The 19399-nt window shown below is 44.0% G+C and overlaps 1 protein-coding gene across 5 annotated transcripts in view; it reads left to right on the plus strand.

The window, feature by feature from the left end:
- LOC109895529 (PHD finger protein 21A-like) overlaps positions 1-19399 on the plus strand; it is a 50732-nt gene that overhangs the window by 22213 nt on the left and 9120 nt on the right. For 3 of the 5 annotated variants that reach the window (XM_031830718.1, XM_020489253.2, XM_020489254.2), the window contains exons 6-12: positions 15939-16112; positions 16218-16472; positions 16824-16907; positions 17569-17889; positions 18402-18524; positions 18929-18980; positions 19142-19221. In XM_031830718.1, the coding sequence (XP_031686578.1) occupies positions 15939-16112; positions 16218-16472; positions 16824-16907; positions 17569-17889; positions 18402-18524; positions 18929-18980; positions 19142-19221 (1089 nt within the window). The remainder of the gene's footprint in view (positions 1-15938; positions 16113-16217; positions 16473-16823; positions 16908-17568; positions 17890-18401; positions 18525-18928; positions 18981-19141; positions 19222-19399) is intronic. The other 2 variants (XM_031830719.1, XM_031830717.1) reach the window with 1 other exon arrangement.

Raw genomic sequence — 19399 nt, forward strand, 5'->3', positions numbered from 1 at the left:
GCAACATGACTACAAAATATCTCAAACGTTACCTGTAAACTTTGCCAAAACATTTCAAACTACTTTTGTACCACAACTTTAGGTATTTTTTTAAAGCAATTATCAATCAAATTGAAGACGGGATGATCTGTGTTCAATACAGGAAGAAAACAAACTGACGCTAGCTTTCTGGTCATGCGCCTCTATCAAACAGTACACATGAAGTGACCCTCGTTCAAGATGGCCGTACTTCTTCATTACACAAAGGAATAACCTCAACCAATTTCTAAAGACTGGTGACATCCAGTGGAAGCGGTAGGAACTGTAACTAAGTCCCTTAGAAATCTGGATTCCCAATGAAAACACATTGAAAAGAGTGACCTAAAAAAACCAATCTGAATGGTTTGTCCTCGGGGTTTTGCCTGCTACATAAGTTATGCTATACTCACAGACATGATTCAAACAGTTTTAGAAACTTCAGAGTGTTTTCTATCCAGATCTACTAATAATATGCATATCTTATCTTCTGGGGATGAGTAGCAGGCAGTTGAATTTGGGCATGCTTTTCATCCAAAACTCCAAATGCTGCCCCCTATCCTAGAGAAGTTAAACAACTGCTCTCTAGCCGTCTCGATTGCACATTCTTCTGTTTCTTCTCTCTCTCCGTGTCTTCCCCACACTAACGTAGCAAGCGTAAAAGAAGTAGGCGCTCAATGTATTATGGTCACTGTAGTTAATTACCACGATTTCTGCGCAAAACTATGTAGAATATTGGCCTTTTGGAAAATACAACTCCCTACTACATCGCACAGTTCAGACATCGCACTCTCTGTACTGTCTCTTGCCCGGTGCTGAAAGACAGGACACCTGCTGACGGAGTGTGAATAATACCAGGTTCATTTAACAAGGGTGGCAGGCTGCTCAGGCCAAGTATTTCAGCAGCTCAGCTATGAATTTTTAAAAGTGTTTTCTGTAAATTCACACGAGCAGCCGATTTATATTCTATGACGTGTGGGGCCTCCGCTAAGTCTATGTCGGATGAGCGTAGCTTATCACAGGAACGATTAGATTATCATTCCATAGAGCATTTACATTTTTTTTATCATACTGAACTACTCGTTGTCTGTGAATAGAGGTCCTTTGAGAGGATTACTTCATTTCAGCACTATGTGTGATAGACAAATAGTCAATCTGAGGATTTTCCACTGAAATTAGTCACACCAGTGTGCTTTTGGCCACACGACCTCCACCACTGCATTGTAACCAGAAAGAATGAAATATTTAAGCACTGACTGAAGGTCAGGTTGGTTGTGTGTGTGTGTGTGTGTGTGTGGAGAAACCTGCAGGCCATTTCATGGACCTGAGCTGTTTTCATCTAGTTTTCACACTGTTTGAGAGGATTCTAGCTGACTTATTTGCTGGACTGGCTTGATTGGGAGTTAGATACTGCAATGCTCTTGAGGAATATAGTTGTGACATAAATTGTGTAACACAGCATTTGACGTTCTGCTTATAAACATATAAATCGTTATTTAAATTGTTTTGTTAACAAGCTTTTGAAAAAGGTCATTATAAGCAATTCATTCTTGTTAGGACCTTCGCTTAGCCCCCATAATGCACGGATGACTTATTTTATGAGTGGAGAAACTTTTCCAGAAACCGTTTAGTTAAAATGTCCTGGACGATTAGTGTTCCACACATCAGCAGTTTTCATTATGTGGATTGAAAAGATGTAAACTCTCTCTCACAATTAATGAAAAGGCTCAACTCCGGGGATGGTACCCCCATCGGGGCTATGGAAGCAGCCATGCTGTGCTTCTATAAGTCATGCTGCAATGATCCAGCCGTCGATTTCAGACTGGGTTCGTCTTTAGCACAGTTGAAAACCTTTTAAAATGTGTTAAAAAAAATTTTTTATTCCTGTATTTATTTTTTTCCCCCTAACTCTCCCCTGTCTCCCATTTACAGTATTTTTTTTCCACACTAGTCTCTCAGCACTGTATCTATGTGTCAGTGTGAAGTGTTATAATCAGAGTTGACAGCACAGTTCTTTCAACATTTTGATAAGAAGTAACAAAGTAGTAAAAAACAGACATACATCTCACTTCTTGGAGTTAAAATAAACTGCCATGAATTTTGCAGGGGTCGATACTAGGACCTGTTTTTCTACGATTTTATATAAACGCTATTGGGCAATCTGTTAAAATGTTTACATTTCATGGATATGCTGGTGATACGATTATGTATGCAATTTCCCCGACTGCTGCCCTGGCTGTGACAACGCTACAGTCTGATTTTGCAGCTGTGCAGGAAGCTCTCCAAATAATCTCCAGAAGATGTTTTGATTGGATGCTTTGAAGTCCCTAGGACAATTCAGACCGCTGATTTATTTTATAATGAAGAATGTGTTCGTTTTAAATTAATGTGTTTTTGTATCTTAATGTGTATATTGTCTATATTTATGTTTATCTATACTTGCCTGTTTTATGTGCTTATGGTGCAGGGCTCATTTGCGAAAGAGACTCTAGTCTCAATATGACTTCCCGTTGAAATAAATGGTAAATAATCTGAATATTTCTCTGAAAATCCTTTTTACTCTGGATAAGTAAAGTCGCTTTTCGTTTTTATTTGTAGAGACTCAGTAGCTTGTCTTTCTGAGCGTTATGGTAGCTCTGTTGTCGAGTTTACATTTTATTGGCTTTTGAGAGGTATACCGCTGAGGATGGCCGTGAGAATAAAAGGGGTTCAACCACTGGTCAGATCTGGCCTGATAAACTTGGGACACACGGGGGCAGAAAGTGCTGAACCTACCTTCTCTGATAATGTACTCCAGGGAGACTGTGTCAGTGAGCTGGTGTCTTATGTCTCTTTGTGGGTTGGCCCAGGATTTATCCATATTTTCAAGCAGGTTTCAAGCAGTAGAGGAAGATTCCAGCATTCTGTATTCATGATACTATGTGGCGGTCCCTTCCTCTTAAGAGGTGTACTATTCAATTTTGGTCTGCAGAATTCAGAAGAAAAGGCTGCTGGCCCTCCTTTAAATGAGGGATCTCTATTGTCTCGGAATACCTGTCTGTCTGTGTGGCTCCCACCCCGGGATAATAAAACACCTTGAGCTCCTCCACTGTAGAAATAATGACCCATGGCACTGACACTAGGCACAATTGAATCAATTTATCTGCAGTCTGTCCTTTCTTTGACTGCCTCAATGGTCTGAATAGTACGAGACATTTTATGAGGAGAGGAACCCTGTGGGTCCAGAGAAATGGCACTGCGCTGGATGGTTGGGCTCGTCTCAACTGGCCTGCCCAGTACTGAATAGAGGGGAATCCGACAGACTGGCTGTGACGTTATGGCTCACTGTAAAAGTCTCTCAGGTAAACTCAGAAAAACAAGAAACCTCCCTTTTTTAAGGACCCTGTCTTTCAAAGATAATTTGTAAAAATCCAAATAACTTCGCAGCTCTTTATTGTAAAGGGTTTAAACACTGTTTCCTATTGTTTGTTCAATGAACCATAAACAATTAATGAGCATGCACCTGTGCAATGGTTGTTAAGACACTAATAGCTTACACAAGGTAGGCAATGAAGGTCACTTTTATGAAAAGTTAGGACACTAAAGAGGCCTTTCTACTGACACTGAAAAAAAACAAAAGAAAGTTGCCCAGGGTCCCTACTCATCTTGCTGAACATGCCTTGGGCATGCTGTAGGCAGGCATGAGGACTGCCGATGTGGCCAGGGCAATAAATTGCAATGCCCGTACTGTGAGATGCGTAAGACCAGCGCTACAGGGAGACAGGACGGACAGCTGATCGTCCTCGCAGTGACAGACCACGTGTAACAACACCGTACACAGGAACGGTACATCCGAACATCACATCTGCGGGACAGGTACAAAATGGCAACAACAACTGTCCAAGTCATAGTAGGAACGCACAATCCCTCCATCAGCAGTGTAAGGCAGGTTTTCACCAGACATCACCGGCAACAACGTCGCCTATGGTCACAAACCAACCGTCGCTGGACCAGACAGGACTGGCAAAAGTGCTCTTCGCTGACGAGTAGCGGTTTTGTCTCACCGGGGTGATGGTCTGATTCGCGTTTATCGTCGAAGGAATGAGCGTTACACCGTGGCCTGTACTCTGGCGGTGTGTCACAGCATCATCGGACTGAGCTTGTTGTCATTGCAGGCAATCTCAACGCTGTGCGTTACAGGGAAGACATCCTCCTCCCTCATGTGGTATCCTTCCTGCAGGCTCATCCTGACCCTCCAGCATGATAATGCCCTACTGCTCGTTCTGTGCGTGATTTCCTGCAAGACAGGAATGTCAGTGTTCTACCATGGCCAGTGAAGAGCCTGGATCTCAATCCCATTGAGCACGCCTGGGACCTGTTGGATCAGAGGGTGAGGGCTAGGGTCATTCCCTCCAGAAATGTCTGGGAACTTGCAGGTGCCTTGCACTGGCAAGAACTGGCAAATCTGGTGCAGTCCATGAGGAGGAGATGCACTGCAGTACTTAATGCAGCTGGTGGCCACACCAGATACTGACTGTTACTTTTGACTTTGATTTTGACCCCTCCTTTGTTCAGGGACACATTGTCCCACATGTCTGTGTAACTTGTTCAGTTTGCCTCAGTTGTTGAATCTTGTTATGTTTATACAATTATTTACACATGTTAAGTTTGCTGAAATAAAACGCAGTTGACAGTGAGAGGACATTTTTCTTCTTTTTGTTGCTGAGTTTAGTTGCACTTTGCCATTTGTGAAAACGTGAGGAATAGAAAGACTGTATGATAATATGCTAGATAATGGAAGGACTAAACCATTGACACCAAGGGAAAACCCTTTTCCCCATCGTTTGTTCATTGTTGTTTATTCTTAAATCTCACACGTTATGAAGATGCAAATGGATTAACACAGACTTTCAAGCAGTGGAGTAAAGTTTTAGCATTCTGTATTCTTGATACTATTATAACCCTTATATTGCTCTAGGGACACAGGTTTGCTAGTGGGGAATTTTTGGGCAGGGCTGTTTTTATGGCTACTTCAGGAACGGTTCAGGGCTGGTTTCAAGACTGGTGCGAGTTTGGTTTGGGCTTGGTTAATCTGGCACTCCGTCTGAGCTGTATTTGCAGGCTCTAACGAGAGTCCCTGCTGTGGGGCCCAGTTATTATCACCCACCGCTGCTCTTCCATGCGTGGAACAATTGAGTGAGTCTGGATGTGTGTCTCTGCTGTGTGCCCAGGAAAGAGACGAGGGCGGTAGGGAGGAGAGAGATGGGTGGGCATAAAAAGAGCTGAAAACTAAAAAGTGCTTTAGTGTTGTTGAGGGATGATTCACAGTATTGCCCTGAAATGAACCAAACATTTCCTGCATACAATATATGGTTGTCCTCGGCTGCACTCTTCTATATGCAGACAAGTATTGTTTCACACAATTTCCAATTGAATATACATCAAATTAAGTTTTCTGGCTCTTAATGTACTTTTTAATTATTACCACACTCTTGAGGCTGTACCACACATTAAGTTGTGCTTTCCCCTCCTCACACTTTGAAAACACACACAGTAGAGGCATACATATTACATTCAGCCCACCAGGTAGACTCCTATTTCTTCTGTGTTAGGTACCTGTGTTGGAGTCAGTCTGCACAGGGTTCAGTGATCACTGTTCCTTAGCAACAGGTGAGCCATATGGCCGTTTCTGGCACAGTCAGTCTTTTCGTGAGCAGCTGGCTAGAACTTTGAGTTTTTTTTGTTCTGCTGGCGCTTGTGGGGTGATTAGGGTTGCACTTGTGTCTGGTACAGGTGTACTGTATGTCAGTGATCTCCCGGTCACCTCCCAGAGTGCGCCAGCACATCTTCCGTAGACATCTAGCGCCGTCTCAAGAGAGGAGAGTAAAGAGCCAGCCCCTTCACTGACTTTTCCCACTTACAGTTCAAAGGTTAGTGGAGTAGATGCACCTCCATTCTACCCTACAGCCCCTTTTAAGAACACCCTCAACACTTTAAAAGCTAACGGGAGAAGAATGCATCTCTATCTCTATCAAATCTCTATCATTGTCTTTTCTCTTTAAACTGAAAAGAATCAGAAAATCCCTATTCCTGAGAAGTGCTGTGGCGTTGCTAAGTCACTGTTTTGAAAGGAGAGCGAGGGAGTGTGTGTGTGTGTGCCAGAAAGATGTGCTTTAATCCAGCAGCACGGTGCCTCTCTGTGTTAGAATGTCAGCTCCACTCTTCCACACAGATGCCCCCTGGCTCCCTGCACTGTGGTCTGGAGAGGAGACTGTGGCAGGCCAGAGGAGAGCAGGAGAAAGGGAGCAGCCTGGCTGGCTGTCACTGGGAGAGTGGGGCCCAACTACCATGCTGTCTGGGAGCCGTGTGGGGAGGAGTTTCACTAAGACATGCCCTCGCGCTGTTCCACTGCAGGTCTGTCCTGTCCGACCCCCCCCCCCCCCCCCCCCCGGAAACCGCAAACTACAATCCGGGATAATCTCCTTGATGCCTGACTAATACAGTGAAAATCAGAAATTAGCCTCATAGACTCCCTCCTGGGGTGTGCTTTCCTCAGCGTGTTCTTAAAACTAATGACCCCCACCTGCTAGTTCACTGATACTTAAATCTCCATCACCAATCTCTCGGTAGATTAACATTTGCTCAGGCTGAATAAGCCACCAGGCCAAGGTCTTTGACTCAATTGAAAGTTCCTCCAAAAACACATCCGAGTGCTATGTGCTTTATAGGACGCTTTGACGGTGACCACAGACAACGAGCTTGTTAACTATCTGGGTAGATGGGGATTCTGTTTTCTCTCGTTTTCTATTCTGTACTGAGAAGGATTTAGAATATGCATCATATGAGAAATGCTGTAGGTAAAATAAAAAATCATTTATTTGGTAAATATTAGAAGAAAATTAACAAATCACCCAATTTTGTTAATACTATTTAGTTGCTTTATCTATATCAAAGCAGGTAAAGCTCTGCTCCTGGTGGACTCAGTAAATTGATTTTAGAAATTAAGTTTGAAGATTAAACACACATTCATGGAAATGCTAATCCTTTTCCTGCTCGGGGTGCAGTTTACATTGTTCAGCACTTTGTACTTTGAAAGTAGATTTGTATTCAGTGCCCTGCACTTCCTCCCACCCCGCTAGAGCTATCTGCAGGGAGCAGGGCTGTCTGGATAGAGAAGAGGTTTTATACCTGCTTAACCCACTTTCACAGCGCTCTGTGGCTGACTGTGAGACTGACTGAGTAAAAGAGAGCAGCGCATACCCCATGATGCATGTAGTTGCTGAGTAAATACTTCATTCTGACGGTGTGTGTGTGTGTTAGGAGACTGTACAGCTTTTACTGTTTCCTCCCTGGGTTTTAGCTCTAGGTGTGGTGGGCTTGATGGGAGTGGGGGTAGAGCTAAGTCTGCTGGGTTATGCTTAGCTTTAAGGCCGACAACACGTGAAAGTGCCTCCCGAGGTCAACCTCTACTGTGGCCAGCCATGGTTGCATTAATAGTAGTGACACGTATCTACCATGCACTTTCACCGGATGTAATTGATCAATTTCTTTCTTTTTTTTTCATTTACTTATATGCTTGTGAATGCTTTTAGAGGCCTTACGATAATTACCTAAGCACCCTCTTGTTCAACCTCTCTTTTGTCTCCACTCCTATCTCTAAAATACAAAAAAAGAAGCTGCAATGTGTTTAACGTTCCCCCAGCTAATTGATATTAACGACTACCATTAAAGTACAACAGCATAGTAAATATCCCAGGATCCCTTACAATGCTTGATAATGACGCCATCCCGAGGTAGCTCTGACTTTAAACTCAGGCTCCTGTGAGAGGGAGATGAAACTGACGGGATGACCAGCTCTTTATTCCTTGTATTTGACCCTTTTGTAAGAAATGTCTACCGTTTACTATTGTCAAGCAATAATGTAACTAATAATGTCAAGTAACAGAGTAGATAGAGATGGACGCGGTATGAAATTGCCACAATCTAGTGCAACTGGCTGCGTTCACATTTTTTTATTTTTAAATCACACACTTACTGTAATATGCATTGGTCACTCTGCCTCCGTGAAGAGCGTTGTCTTGGCAGCAGAGTGTTTGACAGTTAAGGGAATTGACTATCACTTTCACTGTAACGGGTGATAATGAAAGGCACAGGGAAAGGGCAAACGGTGGAAAGGGGTTGTGTGGAGGAGCGACATGATGTCAGGCTAGGACAGGATCCCTGTTACTCTTTCATGTTCTCAGTATTTTGCCCCACAATCTCTGTCAGTTTGTTGAAAATGTGCTCTCGTTTTAGTGAAGGAGATATGACCTTGCCTTCATTAGACCGCTGTGGCGTGAAAATAATCTCATGACAATACAGCTCTACCTGACACTTGGTACTTTTGAATTGGCTGCGTGTGCGTAACTGCGTATATATATATATATATATATATATATATATTTATGTGTGGCGATAGGATCTTTTGAGCGGTGAATAATTCTAGCTGACGCATTGCATCCTCCGGTGTTTATTACTCCCTCACGAATCTTTGCTGCGAAACAAAAGAACATGGACGACTCACTCCCTCTAACTCATGATTTCCCAACCCTCTCCTCGGCGTGGCCCCCCCTCCCTCCGCCAGATGTTTTACATTTTTGTTTTAACCCTGAACTGGCACACCTGATTCAATTAGTCAAAGGCTTGATGATTAATTGACTAATTGAATCAGGTGTGCCAGTAGGGTTAAAACAAAAAAAATTGAAACTTCTGGGGGGGGACCTTGTGTCCAACTGAGGACGGCAACAGGAGTCTACTGCAGCGGTAGGCAGTGCTGCGGGCACCTGAAGTTCCTCAGGCACTTCATGGTTTCGATTGAACCGACCTGGAAGACCAGGCGTGTTGAATTTAGGCCGTCACTAAACTGATCAATTAGCAGATCAATGGTGCCTAGTTGGAACAACCATCCTGCAGTACCTGCAACACTCCAGGAACAGGGTTGCCTACCCCTTGCTACTGTGTGTACAGCCCAATGTAATCTGTAGTGTGTGTGTGTGTGTGTGCATGCAAGCATGCCAGTATGTGTTACAATTACACACACTGGCTGCAGTAGGGAGGCTTTGTATGTGTCATGGATCTGCCCAGATGGAGCGAGAGGAGAGTGTTAATGTGTGTCTGTGGTGGGTTTAGTTCTAGCTCAGAGAGATAGCGAGAAAGAAGGGAGGGAGAGCGAGAGAGGGAGGACTGTGAGGCAAGAGGCAGTGTGAGAGGAATTTCAATCAAGGGCTCAACATGCTGTTTAAATACCATCAGCACAAAAGGGGAGGGGAGACTGTCGGGGGGATAAATCCTCACACCTGAGAGGCTGAGAGGAGGCAGGCAGCCCCAACCCCACCAGACCTCCCTCCACATGGCTGGGAAGCGCCAGATGTGCCGCTCACATTTCATCCTGTTTCAGAGGAAGATAAAAAATGAAAATATAAAAATGAGAGGGCGAGGAAAGCCAGAGTCAGCAGGTCTTAAGCCAATGATGATAGCTGAGTACCAATACACAGGATCTGGCTTTTATGGGAAGAGATACATCTTGTTGATGGTTAGTACTGGATGCCATCATTTATAAGTCTGTTTATCTTGGAAGTTTCTAGTTTTTATTGTCACATGCACAAGAACAGTGAAATGCCTTTCTTGCTTTCTCTTTCCCATGCAGTAATCTATATCAGTAGTACTATAAAAAAAAAAGTTGAAAAAAACACAAAGGAGAACATAAGTAAGCTATATACCGGGTCAGTTCCAGGGTCAGTACCAATGTAATATTTATAACTCCCAAGTTAAATCAAATGTTTGGACTATTAGTTTTTTTTTCTTTGTACCGGGCAAATTAAATCAAGTGCATGTTAGTCATTTAAAAGTACACTGAACAAAAATATAAACGCAACATGTAAAGTGTTGGTCCCATGTTTCCTGAGCTTTTACGTCCCTAGTGGGTATTTCTCCTTTGCCAGTGTACTCCATTCACCTGAAAGGTGTGGCATATCAAGAAGCTGATTAAACAGCATGATCATTACACAGGTGCACCTTGTGCTGGGGACAATAAAAGGCCACTCTAAAATGTGCAGTTTTGTCACACAACACAATGCCGCAGATGTCTCAAGTTTTGAGGGAGCGTGCAATTGGCATACTGACTGCAGGAATGTCCAGCAGAGCTGTGACCTGAGAATTTAATGTTAATTTCCAACGTTGTTTTAGAGAATATGGCAGTATGTCCAACCGGTCTCCTAACCGCAGACCACCTGTAACCACTCCAGCCCAAGACCTCCACATTCGGCTTCTTCACTTGCGGAATCGTCTTGAGACCAGCCACCTGGACAGCTGATGAAACTGAGGAGTATTTTTGTCTGTAATAAAGCCCTTTTTGTGGGGAAAAACTCATTCTTAATGGGCTGGGCCTGGCTCGTTTATATTTTTTGTTCAGTATATATGCCATATATACTGTATTTGACCCAGGTCTGCTGTACACGGTTTCCATGGCACAGCATGACATGAGGAGGAGGAGTGGGCCTGAACAGTGTACCCCTTCATTCCATCTGTTATATCCCTCCCTTGAGATGAGATGGGGAAATAAAGGAGCTTGTGCTTTTATAAAGTCAACCTCATCTGTGAGTCATTGCTTCCCCTCCCATTTGTATTGAAATGACAGCATTCTGTCCTCGTTGACAGGGGGATGGCCATCGGAGGCTGAGTGATGAAGTGCAATTTACCCTCGCCCGTCACTCACACGGTAGAGATCCCAGTGAGTGATCGACGTGTAGTCGGGGACTCCTGACAAAGAGGTCTGACAATGTCACCTAGTAACGGCAATGCCGATGACGAAAGGGCTTTTTTTTTTAAACATGCGCTATGGGTTTTGATACACCCTGAGGAAAGCTCACAGAGGAAACAGCTGATGCTTTGAAGCCAGAGACTAAAGACCATTTAGCAGAGCATTGGTTCAGATTTTTCCCCGGCAGGCAGCCTTTGGACTTTCCACCATGTATAATTTGTGAACGACAGACCCTCCCAGAGAAAGTGGGAGGGGGGCCAGTTATAGGGCGCCCTGCTGTGCGTGCTGAGTGAGCACTGGGCCTTTGATTAGCCAACCACTGCTTTGCGCCGTATGTTCAGCAGCCAAGTCAGCACTTCAGCAGACACACGGGGCTTTCTGCAAGGCCTCCGAAACACGCCAACAAGCATCTGGAGATGACTCACTTGTGGTTCAAATCTATAACTGGAAAGGAATTGTTGCTATGGTCTCTCAACAAATGATTTTAAGAAAGTACATTAGGCTGTGTGTAAAATGTAGTTATTGTCCATTTCCTGTTTTGGTTTTTGAGAGATTCGTGTCTTTTTGACCTCGTATTTATTCATCATTTATCATGTAAGCCTTGACCACATTGTCTGTACATACAACTGATAAACAGTGTCCCCCATCAAAGAAATAAACACTTTGATTTCAGTCATTCGAGGCTCTGTGACCATATTGGGCTCTCTGGGGGTCATCTCTGCCTGTGCAGGTTTCTTACCGTATCTTACTGGGCTGTGTTCCCTCAACAAAAAGCATTCCATCACTAAGGAGACCCCAAAAGGAAATGTAACTGTCTGAACTACCGTATGCCCCAAGGACTTCTGCAGAATGAAACTTCTCCTGCTGTAAAAAATGGTCTCTGAAAAGCTGCTAGCTTGGTCTAGCTATTACTGAGCATCAGATAATACTGAACGGTTATGCTAAAAGAGGAGGTACATTTTAAAAGGACCTAAGGACAGTAGTTCACAGGTGGAACATTTGAGGATGATTCAAGATGTCTTGCATTCGCCCAAGATGTCCCAAGACCTTAGCGGCTGATAGCTGCTGTCTGAGAAGGACAACTGTCAAAATCATGAGGGTGGTCTTTGATAACCTGTCTCACCGTGGCAGCTGTCCTGCTTTGCGTGCTTGTGTTTGCGTGCTTTGTGTGTGTGTGTGTGCGTGCGTGGCACAGAGTTATTTGTCCATTGACTCAATGTAACTGTTCAATTCTTCTTTGCGGAGCACTAAAGGAAAGCTCGTGCATATGCATCAATGACCTTGCCAAATAAAATCTGAAGCGTTACACTGATTTAAAAAAAGAAAAGAAGAAGCAATTCATGTGGATTCCTTTTACACGATCATCTCATTAGAATTTCCGTAATAAGCGGACGGTAAAAAGGCTGGTTTAAAACGATATAATTAGTGAAACAAAAAGTATAATAGAAATCACTGCATCGGTCCTCAAGGCTTAACAGGAGTGCGTGCACTGAGCAGATTATGAAATTCCAATGTTGAGCCTTTAGTCCTTATTAGTAGTGTTGCACGGTATACCTAAACGTCTGTACTTTTTCGATACTATAATTTTTTTTTTTAAACGGTCCGGTACTAGAATTTGTGTTATTTTCAGTCCTTCTGTCAAATGTGTCTCACGAATCAAGCCTGTCTATCAGCGTAGCCGGCTCCACTTACTCACTGCTAACCTGCACTTGGGAGTCTGGGCTGCGTCATGTTCGCTCCCAACTCATGCTGCACAGAAGTTAACCCACTTGAATAATGCGACACGGCATGTAGAAATGTTGCAACAGTTAATTACTGTTTGCAAAACGGGCTAGTACATTACAGGCTAGAACACTTTACAATGGAAGAAGACGCTGGTGGCTTCCAGCTTTGTTAGCAAAATGTCCTTGCTAGCTGAGAGCTAAAGCTAACATACGTCAATTCACTATCCTAGTACCTTGTTTGTGATAATATGCAACCATAAGGCAAAATATGCAGCTTTTCCAAGCTGATTGCCACCAAAAACGTTATTCGTTGAATTGATAACAGACATATACAACAACATGTACAATGTGGACCCAGAGGACACCACTTGGAAGTATTCATTAAGACGCTTATTTCCAAAGTGGTCCGTTCACTTATTTGGTCTCACCCACGTCTCCCCCAAAGATGATCTATAGAGAGCAAAAGTAATGGCGTCTTTTTGTAGGCACTAACTCCGCCATGGTTCATTGGACAAAGCCTATGGGGAAAATGAATGCTGTTTTTTTGGGAGGGATTTTGAATAAACGCAGAAAATCAGGTCTGTGGTAAAAGCAGGCTTAAGAGATCTTGTACGTTTTGATATGAGATCATCTTCATCAGCTAACGTCACCAGTTGTGAATTCTTCAAAATTCATGTAATAAACCATAAAGGCTTTACAATTCATAAAAGTCATGCTAACTGACTGCTATTATCTCAAATGGAAGGGAAACTGATTTTGTCATCTGTAGCCCCAAGCTCTAGAACTCAAGAAAAATCAAATTGACTTTATAATTGATGAATTAATGCGTACATTTTTTTCCAGAGACTTCCATGTATGTAAAAAAAAAAAATGGGGGGGTGGAAAGCTGCACTGGGGGGTGGAAAGCTGCACTGAGGAGTGGAAAGCTGCACTGAGGAGTGGAAAGCTGCACTGAGGAGTGGAAAGCTGCACTGAGGAGTGGAAAGCTGCACTGAGGGGTGGAAAGCTGCACTGAGGGGTGGAAAGCTGCACTGAGGGGTGGAAAAGCTGCACTGAGTGGTGGAAAGTACAGCGCCTGTAGCAGTTAAATAGGCCTGGTTTAAGAGGAGATAAGAGAATGTGAGCAGCATCACCATGTAGAGCTGACAGGACCCTCACCTCAAAACCAATAAAAGATTACATTAGAGGCGTGCAGTGGTGGAATTGTGGACCAGAGGGGGGATGTAGCACATGAATGGAAGTCACTGTCTAATACTGACACATCCCCTCTTGTTAAACTAACACACAAACACATGCCATTCACAACAACACTTCTGAAAGCCTCATGCTTGTTGCTCTCCTCTGGAGCTGTGTATTTTCACATGCACAGGTTGGCCTTTTTGTTCAGACACACATGTGTTTGGTTATTAATTGATGTTGCAGTTGCCATGTGGTCTCAGAGAGTTTGTTCATGCGTGTCGGATCTATTTCCAAATAGGCTGTTCCGTATTGTACTACTGCTTGATTTGATCAACAAAAATATTGTATTTTGATGAATAGGAAGAAACGTAAAGGTTGTTTTCCTATTGGGGATCAAATGAAGTGGAAATGGTATTTCAGTGAAATACTTACTTGCAAGCTCTTCCCTCAACAGTGTAGTATGAATCTAACAATTGTCAATGCCAGTAATATATATATATATATATATATATATATATATATATATATATATATATATATATATATATACCAACAAAAAAAAGAGCATGATCATTACTGTACTAAGTCAGATAAAAGGTAAGAAAGAACATACATGATTGGGATTTATATCTATTAATTAATGGTTATATTTTCCTTGTAAAGCTACAGTTGGGTGTTTTTACTTGCTCTGGCAGAATGTACGTAGACAGTCAGTTACCCTCCAGAAAGTTTGGCTCATCCCGCCCACGGCTACTGAGAGGACGTTGGCTCACTTTTCACTGCAGTGAATGTGAGTGAATGGACAGAGGTGAACTAGAGCGGTCGGACTCTGTTCTGTCTTATCAGACGCAGGCAGCAGGGGGGGGGGGGGGGCTTTCAATGCATACGTCAATAGAGTGAATGTGAGGGAAGAATGAACTGCGTCTCATTGTGCTGACTTCATCATACGTGTCCTCCCCTATCTCCTGGCTGGCCCGCGAGGGGCAGTGCCAGTGCCACAGTCAATGCGAACTAGTCTGAAGCCAAGCCAGTTGGAAAGTATGTGTGTGTGTGTGTGTGTGTGTGTGTGCAAGGTTCAGCAATTAGCTCTCTGGGCATAAAAGAAAGCAGGAAATATTATAAACCGCAAAGCATTCTATGAGCCTACCAGATAAGGCTGGATGCTCACTGAGTGGGTAAGGTTACAGATCGTTGAGAATGTTTGTGATTTGCTGTGTCAGAACCAGTATAAACCTGTTGGGGGATGGCACAGATGATTTGCCTAGAAGCAGGCTGCTCATAACTGGGGTAGGTGCCCTATGTGCCGTAGCCAGGGGGAATCTGGGACACCTGCCACTTCGCTTGCTGTCAGCCTTGTGTGTCTTTGTCACAGTGTGTGTAAAACGGTTCCAGGCGGTATTTTATTGGACCAAATTCCAAACGTGAGTTTCAAGAACTGATTCTGCAGGAGGCTAGAAGGATTGTTCATCCTCATTTACTTTGTATTAATGTTTAGCTGTTAGTAGTTGGTTGTGGTTAATATATACACATGTAATACTGAATCTGTGCCTTTTTGCCATAACAATGTGATAACTAGAAGTCTCCAGGACACTTGGGTTACATGTATTTGGAACAGGATTTAGGCCTACAAGCGTTTGAAAATAATCCTCATGTCATTTTATTAAGGTCTAGTCCGAATAAAAATGTGGATACATAGAACATTTGTTTTTTGTTCAACTATCAACTGGGTAATGTACACAGTTTGGATTCTTTAGTTCAGTGCGCGATGTGGCCATTTTTTGGTTTGTTAGCTGATGTCGTCTATTTTGGGTTATACATTTAACCTGAGGCAGATGCTGTTCTGTTCAATGTGAATTTAACCTGAAGCAGATGCTGTTCCTCTCTCTACTCGCTCTTTCTGTTCCCATTTACCTCACCACCTCCATCTGCCTTAAGCAGAAAGCATTACTATTACGTTTAAGCAAAAAATGCCTTTATTGCCTATGAAGATACTTTTTTAAATATATTTTTTTAAATGACTGAGTCAGCAACGAAGGGAATTGAGTTTGTATGAGGTAAAGAATAACATTTGACAAGGACAGTTGCTTGTCTCTTTTTACTTTTGTTTCGTGCTTTTGATATCCTGGTACTGGACAGTTTTGTTTGAGTCATCATTATGTATGTACCTCTCTAGGACAGCACAATCCATATGAAAACGTTTCCTTCTGTCGACTTAAATCTGTCTGTCCTCCGCTGTCTTGCAGAAGAAGGTGGTGGAGCAGCTGAGAAAAGAGCTGCTGGTGAAACAGGATCATCCGGAGGTCCAGGGCCATCAGCAGCCCCAGCACCCAGTGCAGCCTGATGGGAAGGCCTCTGCCCTTCCTAACCTCCACACCCCACCCTCCCTGCCCTCGCCTGACAAACTGAGCACACCACAGGTACTTGCTCACACACACACACACGCACACTGCTGTAATAGTAATCTGTTCGTATGTATTGTTGAAGGGTAGCCCCATATTCAACTTAGCTTCTCTCCTGGACAGAACACGATGACGGTCACCCCGGTCATTGCCACTAAGACTCTACCTCTGGTACTGAAAGCTGCCACCGCTACAATGCCTGCTTCCGCCGTGACGCCGCGACCCTCCGTCGCCAAGGTCACCGCCATCAGCAACACGCCCAAGGCCAGCATAGGTCACCCTGACTCACTGAGTGCACCTATCAACCTTCAGACATCCAGCAAGTTGACCCATCAGGGGATGGAGCCGGTTCGGATAGTCCCCAAGAACACTATTGTTGTAAGTATACTGTGTGTCCGGCATGTCACTCACTCCACTTCATTGTCTACACATACAATTCATTTACACTGAAGTGTCCCTGAAGTCCCGATTGTGTTAATAGTATATTTCTGATTTTGTAAACAAACATTTGAAATCACAGGGCACAGGTGGGGTTGCCGTGTTCTTTAGATAAGGAGGACGTATCGCCCTTTTCTGTGTCGCCGCAAGAGTGTCTGCAAATGCATATTTCACAAGGAATAGGTTGGATCTGGGACCAACTTTTCTTCACTGTGTGAAGGTCTATCTCCTTGAGACTGTGTGTGGTTTTCCGCATTCTCTAATGTGTGTAAACGGATGGTTTCATCGCAGGTGCAGGCCACTGCCCAGCCTATCAAAGTTCCTCAGTTTATCCCTCCGCCTAGACTGACGCCTCGACCTACCTTTCTAACGCAGGTTCGTCCACATGGATCTCCCCTCCCCTCACCCCGCAGCCTCTCTCCAGTAACACTAGCAGGGGGCGTTTAGACTGGATATCAGTCCTAGAATGGCCAGCTTTTAATTCGTTAGCTATCATCTGACGTCCTATAACGTCAAATGTACTCCATTTGAGGCAGTTTGATTGGATAGCCTACCAGGCTACAATGGGTTTTCTATTGAGAGGTCTGAATAGGGATTCTACTGGAGGGGACTGTTGGAGCAAGTTCTTTCTAATTTGTTGTGTTTGTCTCGTGTCCTTTTGTGACGTGTGTGTGTGTGTGTGTGTTTCTGCATTCATATGCTTTTTGTTCAGGACCGAAGGCTTGGCCCAAGACCTGTTTCAGTGGCGTTTTCGTAACCCCTTGCTAACTACCTGGCTTCACTATCTATGTCAGCGGTGTTGTTCCTTACCACGTGCTTTGGCTGTTCCTTCAATCTACCTGCCCAGTGCCAACCCACCTCCTACTAACCTTTGTTGTGAATGTGGCATGCCCTCTGTTGTTGCTGCTCTGTGTGTTGATCACAGAGGGCTAATGACAATGCTGTGTATTTGGTATGCACTTTTTCTTACTGTTTAAAAGACATGGGCCCTTACATACTGTATACTCACTATCCTCCTGTCTATATTGTGGACCAGGTCCGACCTAAACCAGCCACGCCTACGCCCACTTCCATGGTACCCATCGCCCCTGCGCCCCCTCCTCCCATGCTGGCTGCTCCTCAGCTCCTCCAGCGGCCTGTCATGTTGACCACCAAGCTGACCTCCACCTCACTGGCCTCCACCACCGGGCCCATCCACCAGGTACGCGTTGTAAATGGCCAGCCCTGCGCCAGCATCACCAAGACCCTGCCCTCTGCCCAGCTGACTGGCATCGTCATCACCTCGCCGGCCACCATTACAGCCACCCTGGCAACTCATCAGACCCTTCAGATCAGAAGCCTCAGCCCTGACACCAAGGTGAGAGGAGGAGGGAACAAAGAGGGGGCGGGCAAACTTGATTTGTTTAAATTACAGTCTTCTCCGTGGACCCAATCAAATGAAATCTATTAGCTTCCAGATAATATTTTCAGTAGGGCCGTCGGTAGTGGAATTACCATTTTCATTGCTGTTAAACCAAGAAGCACCCAGCTGTTAGCCTTGCTATTTTGTGTTCATCACAGGCTTCTTACTTAACTCAATTTGGTTGGCGTAGACACCCTGCTTTGTTGATGTGCATGGCTAGGTACTTGAGCAGCTGCCACAAACTATTCCAGAGAGTGAATTCGTAGATACACTGAATATTGGAAGACCTCCCAATAACATTCACGAATGTAGAATCCTCCACCTACATAAGCCAGGTCATCACCACCCTCTGTCCTGGTTTGCTGTGTGTGAAAATGTGTCTCTCTCATGGGGGGGTGTCACATCCACCGTGGAGGGACTGTGGCTCTTGTTGTGTGTGGCTAACTCTTGTTACTTCCGCCCTCCAGGCTGTTAAAGCTCGGGGTGTTACAGACCCGAAGACTTCTGCCAGTGCGCCCTCCTCCCCTTCACACACCGCTAGAAGCACCGCTCCACCCCTGCTGAGGAACAAGAGAGAGGACAACCCCCAGGTGGGCCTATACTCTATACACAGATGCAATGACAACAAGAAAATAAAAGTACAGTATCAGTCAAAAGTTTGGACACACCTTCTCATTCAAGTGTTTTTCTTTATTTTTTGACTATTTTCTACATTGTGGAATAATAGTGTAGACGTCAAAACTATGAAATAACATACATGGAATCATGTTGTAACCCCCCCCCCCCCCCCCCCCAAAAAAAGTGTTAGACAAAGTAGCCACCCGTTGCCTTGATGACAGCTTTGTGCACACTCTTGGCATTCTCTCAACTAGCATATTCTACAATGTAAAAAAAGAAAAAACCCAGACTTTTGACTGGTACTGTATATGGTCAGCTTTGTGGGGCAATCTTTGACACGTTTAATGAAAATGTGATTTCTTGTTCTCTCCCACAGAAACTTGCCTTCATGGTATCCTTGGGACTTGTGACATATGACCATCTGGAAGGTTGGAAGACCCAAATGGAGCTTTTTTTAATTACATTTTTTATATATTATATATAGCACTGCATACGTTTTGTCAATAATGTCTGCGCCTGCATGAAGACAATTTAACATCAGATATGTCCAGTGTGTTATACTGGCCTGGTCTATTCTATACCTGTGTAGAGATCCAGAGTCGGAGGCAGGAGCGCAAGAGGAGAACAACAGCAAACCCAGTATACAGTGGAGCAGTGTTTGAGCCTGAGGTGCAGTACATAGACCACTAACGTTGTTATTATTATGGCATTATGATGATACTGTCAGGGTTGGTCTCAATTCCACTTATGCATTCCAGTCAGTTCAGGAAGTACGTTGAAATTCCAATTCTCTTCAATGGGTAAAAATGTGGAATTGGAATTTGGTTTACTTTCTGAAATGGACTGG

The sequence above is a fragment of the Oncorhynchus kisutch genome, linkage group LG8 (assembly GCF_002021735.2).
Source record: "Oncorhynchus kisutch isolate 150728-3 linkage group LG8, Okis_V2, whole genome shotgun sequence".
In the NCBI taxonomy this organism is placed as follows: domain Eukaryota; kingdom Metazoa; phylum Chordata; class Actinopteri; order Salmoniformes; family Salmonidae; genus Oncorhynchus; species Oncorhynchus kisutch.